The 12233-nt window shown below is 36.5% G+C and overlaps 1 protein-coding gene across 3 annotated transcripts in view; it reads left to right on the top strand.

Moving 5' to 3' along the window:
• The window catches only part of Sbp2 (SECIS-binding protein 2), a 320992-nt gene that overhangs the window by 54826 nt on the left and 253933 nt on the right, over positions 1–12233 (top strand). For all 3 annotated transcript variants that reach the window (XM_090411737.1, XM_090411736.1, XM_090411738.1), the window contains one exon: positions 3328–4457. In XM_090411737.1, the coding sequence (XP_090267863.1) occupies positions 3328–4457 (1130 nt within the window). The remainder of the gene's footprint in view (positions 1–3327; positions 4458–12233) is intronic.

Here is a 12233-nt window from a genome sequence, read left to right as displayed (position 1 = left end):
TTGTTTTATTGTATAATTATAATTTTTAATTGCAGTGCAAATAAGCGATCCTTTCATATTATTTCACTCAAGATAGTATCACTCTGGAGAACAATGCTGCTATAATTTTTTTTTTGTTAATTATCTTAGTTGCCAATACATTTTATTCTCCCAGAACTTGATCCAAGATAATTATTTTTGTCAAGCAATTATTTTATAAATTCATAAAAATCCGAATCTTAAAATAAATACAACCTCCATCTGTTACAAATTATTTTCTTTATTTTCTATTAAAATTTTTTTTTCACATATATATCCGTGATGAATTTTCGTGTGATTAATTTTTCCCACGATTAAATTTCCTGCGATGAATTGTCCGGACAGGGACAACACGGCCAAGCACCATTTGCAGAGCAGGTAAAATTATCTAGTGTGTAGCTTAGTAACAAAGCCATTACTGTATATTCCATGTCTCTCCCAATTTTATCTCAATTTAATCACTATGTAAAGTCAAGTAAAGAGAAATAGATTATGTGCAGATAAAGGCAAACTTCCCAAATCTCTCCAGATTTACTTTGACAAATAAACATGGTTTTAGTTCCATCCTCAGTGATGTTCACTTTCATCTCCAGTCTGTAAAAGGTGGCACTTGTGCATATGTTCATTCTGATTCACCATGTCAGAGTTTCCAGATTAGAATATCATCTTCATTGATCTTCTTTGGCTAAAAATCTCTGTCCCATTTTTATCAGATTCATTTGTTGTCTTCATCTCTACCATAATGCTTATCAAGGTACTAGATAACCCCAACCACTCTCCAAACATTCTAGATCTCTTCCTGACTAGTGACCTCTATATGTTGTCTTCTAGGCACTTCAGATCACAATCTAGTGTTGATTTTTTTTTCCTCTCCCATGAACCAACACTCATGCAGTCATCCACGTGTTATCTGCATTGCAAGAAAGCCAAATGAGATCATCCTCCTGACTTTCATGCCTTGTTAAATATTTGTCATTTTCAGGCTTCTGAAAACAATCCAACATCAGACATTTACATCACTGAAGCAAATCTTATTGGTATGGATATATTATCACCCATTTCACTTTAAATTCTCATCCATTATCTAATTCTTTGTTCTCCAAGAAGTGTGCCAAGGCTAGAAAAGAATTGGGTATACCACAATTGACTATAATCAAAATTTCCATTTAAATTTTCTGCTTATACCAGATCCTAAAATAGCTGCAAGCAGACTTTCAGCACATTTCCAAAACTGATTTTGGAAGGGTTAAAGGCAAGAAACTTGTATCATGTCCAAGTAACAGTCATGCTCTCTAATTTTTTTCCACAACACCTGGCAGCTACTTGTCTAACATGTTCTTATATTTGGTTGGTTCTATTACATTACTTAACAGAGAAAGCTAATTTTCTGAATTCTTACTTTTCCTCAAATTCTTGCATAAATTATCTTGGTAAATGTCCTTCTGTCATTCCAAATACACAACATTAAATGTCCCCCTTTGGTTTTTTGCCAGAAAGAAATCAGAAGAATCTTATTCTAACTGGATATCAAAAAGGCTCCTAGTCCTGAGGGCATTTCTCCAGTTCTTTTTAGTTCTTTTCTCCTGTCTTTTTATTTTCTCCTATTCTAGTGATGTCTATTCTGTAACCTGAAAATTAGTCCTTCAACCCATTTCTAAGAAGGGTGACAAATATGCAGTCTGATTGCATCCGGTTTCACTCTTTTAGTTTTTTCTAAAATCATGGAAAAACACTAATGCTCATCTCCTAAGCTACCTTTAATTCTCCTTGCTGCTAATAAATGACTGTTGGAATAAAGTTTTGCTGTCATTGATCAGCAAGGAGCTTCTTGCAGTTCTTTCTCTCTTTTGAACAAATGCCATGGAAAAGGCATTTGTCTCTGGGGTAAAACCACAGAAATGGGTGCACATGATCTGATAACAGGTCTCTGTATCGTTCGCTGGTGAAGGACGATGGTAGATGTACCAGAGGACCCATTTCATCCCACATAAACAATCCCCATATGAGGATACCACCACCACTACCGGCCTGAACTGTACCCTACTGGCACGAGGGATCCATCGCTTCATGTGCTTGGCGATGCATTCATACCCCATACTCGGCATGTACCAACATGTACTTCGACTCATCAGTCCAGGCGACCTTTTTCCATGTGTTGGGAGTTCGACGGTGGTGTTCCTTCACCCATGCTAATCATTGTGCCTTGTGACATGCGGTGAGCAGAGATACCCTAGTCAGGCGGTGGCTTCTGTACCCCATAGCGAGAAGATGGTTCTGGATGGTGTGGCAGCTCACATGTTGTTGTTGTCCAGCATTGAATTGGCGAGTGAGCTGTGGCCCATCTATCCGCTGTTACCATCTGAGCTAGCCAACGGCATCCCCTGTTATCGACACGTTGTACACCACAGCAGTTTTCCCTGGCGGCTGGGGTTTTACCCGATTCCATGTACTCACGGTACACTCTTGACACAGTGGCCCATGAAAAGCCCAGTGCCTTCATGACTTCGGAGATGGGGTGCCTCATACGTCTGGCTCCGACTATCTGGCCACGATCGAATTTGCTGAGATCTCGAGTCTTCCCTATTCTGTGCTCAACTACTACTCAGACGGTCAGTACAAGGTCTGATGACATCCCCATCACATGCCACGTGGCACTATTTCCATTCTCCAGGTTGACCGCAGTACCATTTCTCCAACATGGCAAGTATCTCTAATTCAACTGCTCATGAGTGTATATTGTCTGACTTTTGGGATCACCAGGGCATTTCCCAGTTAAACAAGGTCCTGCTGTTTTTGCCTGGGAACTAGATGTACACAGTGAAAAATCACTATTGGAACAAACTCAAACTTGATCTCATCAGAATTCAAGATAGCCATCAAAACGTTATATGTAACATATTCAAAGCCTCATTTAAAGACTTATACAGTGCTTGAAAAAGTTGTTATAGTGCAGTCATTTCAGTTGATTGGCATTTGTATGCTAAATAGCAGTGGTTTAGATCTGCATTTGATTTTTTTTAAAATTGACAATTGTTAATTTCTTACATGACAATAGCAGGAGATTGCTATTGCCATTGCAAAATATTGCATGTAACTGCAGCAGTATAAATATTGTAAATATTGTCATTTATAGGATGCACTTGCACCTTATATATACTCTGTGTGTGTGTGTTGATCCTTTTGTAAATATGTGTTAAAAACAAAACACCTATCTTTTGTGTGTAACCAAAATTTTTTATATATAATTTGAATGAATAATATGTAATATTTTTAATTAAACTTGCTAAATTATATTTATCTATTTTATAGAGAAGAAAAGTGAAAACGAGCAACCAAGCAGTTCAAATTGCAGCACAGAGAAGTTACCTGTTGACATGATTTGGTCATCAGGACAGAAATATAATAAAATGAAAAAAGAAAAACTAATATTAAAAAGTGAAGATATTAATAATTCTTTACCTGAGTTTGTAAATAGTTTAGATGAGTTTCCTGATTTGCCATCATCATCAGGAAACTGCTATCAGTACCCTGTCATAGAATATCCTGTAGAAAAATATCAGTACTCACAGAGTTCATATTCAGAAAAGTTGAAGGCAGGTGTCAAAGACAAAAACTTTAACCTGTCTGAATCAACACTGATACCAGAAAATCAACCTTTAGAATATCATGTAAATTGCAAAAAAAATTATATACCATCAAAAAACAGAATTTTTCATGCAGATTGTAAGTCTTATGATGTAAAAGAAAATTATAAAAAGAGTGTACAAGTATGTCAAATTGTTGATAATGAACACTGCAGTGGTAATGCCAGAAAATCCAAGTCTGTGAAAAATAGAATGAAATCACAGTATCCATTTATGATTGAGAGAAATGATTCTCAGAAGGCCACACAGAATGATAGATTTCATACAGAAAAAACAAACTTTACTTCTAAGTCTTGTAAAACAAAGCAAGAATTACAGTTAAAACATACTGATAGAACATTAGAAAAAGAGCAAAGCAAGGAACTAAAAAATAATGATGCAAAAATTAAAAAAGGGAAGAAAAAGAATAAAAAAAAGGGATTAAAGACACCAGTGATTATCTCAGAAGGAAAAATAAATTTGTTAACACCAGAATTCCATAATTTAATAACTGGTCAGTCTACATCTCCACTGGTACCAGAAAATAAAGTGGATTTTTTTCTGGATATAACAGATCATGATCAATATCCAGAATTAGATCAAAATGCAAATGCTAGATTGCCTCTTAAGGCCAAGAAAATGTCACTAAATAACTTTTCGAAGTACAACAAACAGCAAGAGAAAAAAATTTCAGAATTTGAAAGTTTAGATCTTGTTCGAGATGAGTTTTGTGACAACAAAAATCCTAATGAAATAAAGAGTGAAGAAGTTGCAACAGATAATTTTTATAGCAAAATTGTGAGAATAACTCAAGGGGTAAGTTATATATTTTTAGAATTTTAGTTCTTTAGTTTTAAAGTTAAATTTATACAAAATGCTACTTATTGTTTTATTTAAAATTGAATAATTTATCATTAATCATTTCTTGCTGGTGGGTGAAGAAACTTCTTTTGATACTTCTTCTTGAAAGGGCAATGAAAAGAAGAAAAAAATTTGTTTCTAGTATAAGTCAGCAAACTTAGGATGAAATTAGGTTTGTCTTCTGTCTTGTAGGTAGTACTTTTGAAAACTAATATGTGGAACTTGAAGCACATTTTTTTTTTTTAGAATACTTTTCCCAGTTCTGATTTCATTAAATTTTTGAATTAGTTACATATTCTTCATGTTGCAAAATGCATAAATCCATAGTGAAAATGCTTTAAAATGATTTTCTTTTGTGATATATATTGAATAAAAAATAGAAAAATACTCGGAATATATTTCTTATTTATGAAAATATCATTACTTTTTATTATTCAATTTGTGTAGTAGATAATAATGTTATCTGAAATCAGTTATTTTAAGAATGAATCAAACCTCAGACATTTGGTTAACTCAATTTTTATTTATTTATTTATTTTTATTTTACTTCTCACTTGGATGATCAAATTAGTAAAGGCTCCACTTCACTGCTAACAGACTGCGCATTTAAATCTTGCTTTATCATGGATGTATGTGTAAGTATTAGATGACAGTTTTCATTGCCAATTGCAACAACATGCCACCACTGTTTTGCTTATTATTATGCTAGAAGCATATAATGGTGTGACCATAGAGTGGCTAATTCACTGCCCTTACCTGTCAGGGAAGTCACACCAATTATGACATATTACTTGCATCTGGATTAAGGGTATGTGAGATCAAACAGCAGTCACTCACTCAAGGCAGGGGAATAGTAACAGAATATCAAATGATTGATAGTAGAAATGTCGTCTGTTTCACCACAATTTTGTTTCACTTTTATGCTAATAGCTGCAGAAATAGTCAACTTCCTTTGCTACAAAATGATGTCATGCATGATATCAGTTTCTTACTCTGCTTTATCATTACTGAAGAAATGTATTCCCTCCCACACAATCCATTTTTGGTGGATTGAAACTTGCACCCACCTCTTTCATCCCTCCCCTTTCCAAAACATAATGATGTCCAGCAGATGGCCATTAGTGATGTACTGGAACTCAAAGAAATTTTTGCTGGTCCAGCTATTTCTCATTCTATTCCCATCCTATTCCTCTTTTCGGTTTGTAGCAGTGAAAATAGATTATTGACCAGTGGATTAGCTGCCACCATAATAGCAACATATAACCCCAGTATCTTCTTCCTGTTATGGATTTTAGGCCAAGTAATCTGTTCTGGTCTCATGCCATCATGGTCTTCCCTTCTTTTTTCCATTTATTTTTATATCTGTACAGTAATTTTGATAGTCTGCCATTGTCCATTTGACTTAAATGGTCTATCTATTTTTGTTTATATTTACTTATGTAATAATTTAATTGAGTTTATAATTAGAGATTGTAAATTTTCTTCATTTATTTTAGTCCCACTTGGTATATGCAGCTGCTTTTCTGAGAAATTTCATTTCTGCTGTTAGAATTTGTTTTTCATCTTTCTTTCTTGTAGTTCATGTTTCACCTCCATATAATAAAGTTGACTTTAGTATGGTTTTTTTTTTTGTGTAGGGATGGCTTATATATTTTATTTATTATGCCATTTAATTTAACAAAAATTGATATTTTGATATCTATATCTTTTTCATTTATCTTCATATGATAAATTGCATCTTACATATCAGAAAGAAAGAAAGAATGATGATGAGATATCTGCAAGTATTTACTTGTTCTAATATTTTATCTATCACTATTTTACTGTTTTATGTTATGTTCGAAGCAAAATGTAATATCACTAATAAATAATGACAACAAAAAAATAATGATAATAAAAATGGTCTAATATTGCTTATAAAATACATGTCGTCTGTTTCACCACAATTTTTTTTCACAGTGAAAATAGGTCATAATAGATATTTAATCAAACGTACTAGTTTTACCACATATACTGGTGACTTCTTCTGGGTTAGGAAGAACAAAAAAATATACAATAAGTGATAAACATGAACCATTACATAACTAAAAGCAGAGTATATAGGAACTGTTACACAAAAATAAAAAAACAGAAACATACAGAGTATGGAAGTTGTCTTGGGTCAGTCATTGTTCAGCAGGTGTGCATGATAGTTGGCAGAAACATTAGTCTGATGTGTTGAAAGATCTAATAAGTGACTTCCAAATGTTACATAAAATCATTTCTCTTGAGAATGGCTTGTGAGAGGATTACCATCATGGCCTCTTTGATGTTGTGGGCACTGAAGTTTTCTTCTGTATAAGACATGGAACTCTCATCCCATTCAGTATTGTGGTGAAGTGTGGAAGAAATGGAACACTAGGCCTGCACTGTCTTCACTGTTGTTGTTGACATCTCCAATATGCTCTTTTTGTCTAATTTCCAAAGTTCACAAGAACATGGAATATTGTAAACTTCAGGATGCTTGTTAAAAGGGATGTGATCCTTAGGTGAATGTAACAGAGCTCGTGCAGTCACAGTGGGTTTGAAGGCTGCTCTTATGTCATGAGATTTCAGGAGATTGGCAATTTTGAGAGAAAGTTTGCCAATATAAAGGATGGAAACCAAATGTCAGCGATCATTTGTGGAGAAGGAGTAGAGAATAGTATTCTTCATACCATTGCTCACTAATAGTTGAAGAAGAGATTGTAATGCTTCTTTTAGTGTTTCTTCATCTCCTGTAACAGAGATTGCCATTTTTTCAGTATGTGTATGATACATAATTTTTGTGATATATGGTACAATGAAGTGGAATGTAGGTAATGACCTGTGTGAATTGGATTATGGTATATGTTAGAGAGAGAGGCCTCCTTCTGCTTTTTTCAAAATTAGAACATCTAGGAAAGGTAATTTTCCTTCAATTTCAAGTTCTAAAGCGAATTTAATATTATGGTGGAAGGAGTTAATTAATGAAAGAAAATCTTGTAACTCAGCTACATTGTGTTTCCATATTATAAGTATGTCATCTACATATCTCTGCCAAAGTGACAGTTTAGGATTTGTAGATAGTAAGACATCTTTTTCAAAGTTTTCCATGATTAAGTCAGCACATGGAGGATACAGAGGCCTTCCCATTGCAAATCCAGATAGTTGTCTGCAGATTTTCCCATTCCATAGGAAAAAAAATTTGAGTTGAGACAATGTCTAAATAGTTGGGAGACATAATGAGGGAACAGATTATCTATGCGTGTCATAACTTCATCTGCAGAAACATTATTATTATTATTACCCCCAAGACCTCATGGAGCCAAAGACTCATCTGGGAAGTCCCTTTATCACACACATAGCTCATCACACTGTGTCTTAAACACACTCAAACTCCTTGCAGACACCATGCTCTCAGGCAAGGCATTTCAATCATTTACAACTCTGCACGAAAAAAAAACTGTCTCTCGCTCCCCTACTCACATCCTCTTTATACAGTTTCCAGGGATGACCTCTGGTTCTCCCCTGATCTCCCACTATTTTCTGTAGAACTACTCCAACACTGATCCTATAACAACCCCTTACCAACTTGGAGATCTCTATCATATCTCCCCTCGTCCTCCTGTCCACCAGACTCTGCAAATTACATCTTCTCAATCTTTCCTCATACTCAACATTCCAGAAGTCAGAAACTACTTTAGTCAGTTGCCTTTTGACCCTTTCCAACATCTCTTCATCTTGCTGAAAACCAGGTGACCAAATCTGGGCACAATAGTCCATGTGTGGCCTAATCAAAGCCTTATACAACGGAACAAGAATCTCCCTACTTCTACATGTCAGTGTCCTCCGCCATCATTCCCAGAAGCCTTTGTGTTGTCTTCAGAATTTTGGCTATGTGTCCCCTAAATTTTAGATCCTTATCCACTATCACCCCAGATCTCTTATTTCCTCCACCTCCAACAATATATCCTCACCAAGCATAAATTCTGCATCCCATCTTTGTTTTCCAAATTTTAAAACCTTACATTTTGCAACATTGAACTCGCATCCCCATTTCTGTGCCCAATCACTCAATTTATTCAAGTCTTCTTGCAAGGCCACAACATCTTCACTACTCTTTATGGTATGGTTCGTCCCAACTTTGCATCATCTGCAAACAACTGAATATCTCCATCCAAATCTTTGCCAATATCATTAATATACAAGTTAAATAGTAATGGCCCTAAAACAGACCCCTGAGGCACTCCACTAGTGACTTTCCTTTTCCTGGATATCGCACCCCCATACACAACTTGTTGATACCTATCAAATAGCCAGTCTCCAATCCAATGCACTAATCTAATATCCAACCCCATCTGCTCTAGTTTGACTGTCAATTTATCATGAGGTACTCTCTATCAAAAGCTTTTACGAAATCCAAGTATATTACTCTGTATCCTTCTCCTCTGTCGAAGGAAGCAGTCACTTTATTGTAATAAGTAAGTAGATTACTAAAACATGACCTCCCTTTAGCAAATCCATGCTTCCATCAAAGATAATACCGTTGTTATCAACCCAACTCTGGATCCTAGTTCTCACAAGCTTCTCCAACAACTTAACCACAACACCAGGCACACAGATAGGCCTAGAGTTTGATGGTTGAGTTCGATCACCTCCTTTATGAAGTGGCACAATCTTGCCCTCCTTCAACTCCTTAGGAACTTGACCGAGTGCAAGACTCATATTAAAAAAATATGTCAAGGTAGGTGTCAACTCCCTGGCACATTCTTTCAGAATACGTGGTGATATATTATCAAGTCCCACAGCCTTATTAACATCTAGTTTACTCAACTCCTCATACACCTCTTGCTCACTTACAGTCAGTCTCTCTTCCTCATCATCAACTGCTCTCAATCTCTCCATGAAGTCACATTCACAAGATTGAAAGAACTTTATGAACTGCTCATTAAGTGTCTCCACCACACTTTCCTCAACAGCTGTCTTTATACCAATCAATGTCATCCTTCCATAATCATTCTTTCTTTTGCTGGCTACATATCAAAAGAACTCCTTGCTATTCTTTTTGGCTTCATTAGCTAACTGCTGTTCATACCTCTCTTTAGCTACCCTCACCAACCAAGTCACCCTCCTTGCCTGGTCTTTGTAGACCTCATGGAATTGGTTATTTCCACTTCTCTTATGCTGCCTCCACAATGCCCTTTTTCTGTGTATCGCATGCTTAACTCTTTATTCATCCATGTCACACCTATCTTATTTAACCTTGTCACCTTGGAATACATTTAGACATTGCGTTTAGGCAATTTTTGAAAATCCTCCAAGCTGCATTCATCCATGTCACACCTATCTTATTTAACCTTGTCACCTTGGAATACATTTAGACATTGCGTTTAGGCAATTTTTGAAAATCCTCCAAGCTGCATTGATCTCTTTTCCAGATAACTCCTCATTTCCATGCTACACTCTCAAGCTGTCTCCTGAGCTCTTCATAATCACCCCCCCCCCCCTTGTAGTTCCACATATACCCTCTTCTCACAGAGGTCCTCACACTGCTGGCAACCACCCAAGTAATCACCTCATGGTCACTCTCACCATCTGGTGGATGATTTGACACCTCATTTATGATTATATTCTCTGATGAGATGACCAAATTCAAGACCCTCAATCCTCGTGTTCCCTCTGTTACATAATGTCTGAAGTAGTTATCCCTCAAAAACTCAAGAAAATCATTTTCTTTACTTCCAGTTGCTATCTCATCATTCCAGTCTATATTTCCATAATTAAAATCACCCATAATGATCACCCTTTTCTTATTTGCTTAGCTAATTTGATTATACATTTCATTATCACCACCATCCACATTACCTGGTCTATAACAACATCCCACCAAGTATATGAGTATTCACCTCTATCCTCTATCTCACACCATACTGCTTCAAAACCACTAGCACTATTTCCCTCTTGCATCTCTACTTTGTATGGACATAACTCTTTCTCTATCATCAATAGTACTCCCCCTCCCTTTTTACCCCTTCTATCCTCACGAAACATACCCTTCCTTCTCTATTCCTGTCAGGATGTTATCCTCTTCCAACCATGTCTCACTTATTCTGACAATCTTTGGTTGAACAGATGCAATTAGTGCAACCATTTCACCTGCCTTGTTTCTTATACTTCTAGCATTGGTGCACAAACACAACAGCTCAGTTCTGGATCTACAGCTAGTTCCACTGATACCACTCACTTGATGTGATCTCTCCATGCTAGACTGGGGTCATTTCCCTTTCTGCTTCTTCATTTCAGAACCCTTTTCAATTCCAATTGTTTCCTCTTGATCCCTGGTCATTCCATTCCTTTCCTGCCTACATATGCTCTCACCTCCTCTTGGAGCATCCACGTTTCTCACGCTGTGTACCCCTGTCCACCCTGAGCCTCTCCATTTCCTTGCTCCTCTTGCACACCCATTCTCTCATTTTCTATACTCATTCTACTCACTTCTCCATTCATAACCATCTCTTCCATCTCTCCTGTCTTTCTCTCCTGCTCTTCCACATCAATTCCTGCTTGCTCTGATTCATTCTCTCTACTCACTTCTCTACCTTCCAGCAGCAGTCTCTCCAAGCGACTCACACCATAACCACTCAAATGCAGTCCATCGCTCCCATACAGCTCACTTTTTCCCTCAAACTCATTCCAAACATTAATAAACTGTACTCCTGTCTCATCACACATTTCAGCCAGCATATCATTCATAATCCTTGCTCTCCACCTCATTTCACCACAGTCATACCCAGGCAACACGCTGACTACCCTTCCTGTCACACTATTCTCTTTTATCCTTCTAAGCAGCCTCCTGATATCCAATCTGACACTCTCTTTGTCTTATGTCAAATCATTCATACCTATTAATACTATTAACTCTTTTCTCGCTCCCACCTCATATCCAATGCCTCAATCACTCTACTCATTCTACCGCCTGGAAACATACCTTGTGTATCTTATCATCTAGCACACCTTTAATAATGTAGTCGCCATAGAATGCCACTCGCTCGTCTTTCGTTAACTCTTTTGTGCCATCGTTTGCTTTAATAGCTTTTACCTGAATTTTCTTAATTTCATTCTGCATCCATTTCATCTCTTTCCTCATCCAATCCAAATCAACTTCCAAATCTTGCGACCCAATCTCTATCCTTCAATCTTTCTAACTTTCTAACTCTCAACCTCCTCTTCTCACTTTTACTCTCATTCATCCTTCTTTGTTTCTGTACTTTCGGTCCAACATGCGTCTAACTTTCACTATCATTCATTCTTTCGATTCCTGTGTCACGCCATTTCCAGTTTCATTTGTTCTCTCAATTTCGTTTCCCTCTGCTACTCTCGCCTCACTTTCATCCTTTTTTGCATCCGTTACGTTTTTTAAATCACTCTTTTTCTTTTTTACTGATTTTTTAACATTTTTTTGCCTCTCTTCCTCACCATCCTTCTCCTTCAAACGTGCACTCATTTTTCCCATGACACTACTAACACTTTCTGTCATCAATTTCATATTTGCATTCATCAATTCCTCATTAAGGTCACACTTTGAACACACACACTTCTTCCATCTGCCCTAAACATCCACAAATCATTTATGTAATCGAAAGAATACATATAATACATCTCACACTTAACGAAACGACTGAAATCTAAATTAAAATCATGGAATGACAAAGCTGCCGCCATGTTTGCGTT

The sequence above is a fragment of the Typopeltis vanoorti genome, chromosome 22 (genome assembly GCF_054136105.1).
Source record: "Typopeltis vanoorti isolate ZY-2024b chromosome 22, IOZ_Tvanoo_1.0, whole genome shotgun sequence".
Lineage (NCBI taxonomy): Eukaryota > Metazoa > Arthropoda > Arachnida > Uropygi > Thelyphonidae > Typopeltis > Typopeltis vanoorti.
This window is presented reverse-complemented; position numbering and strand designations above follow the sequence as displayed.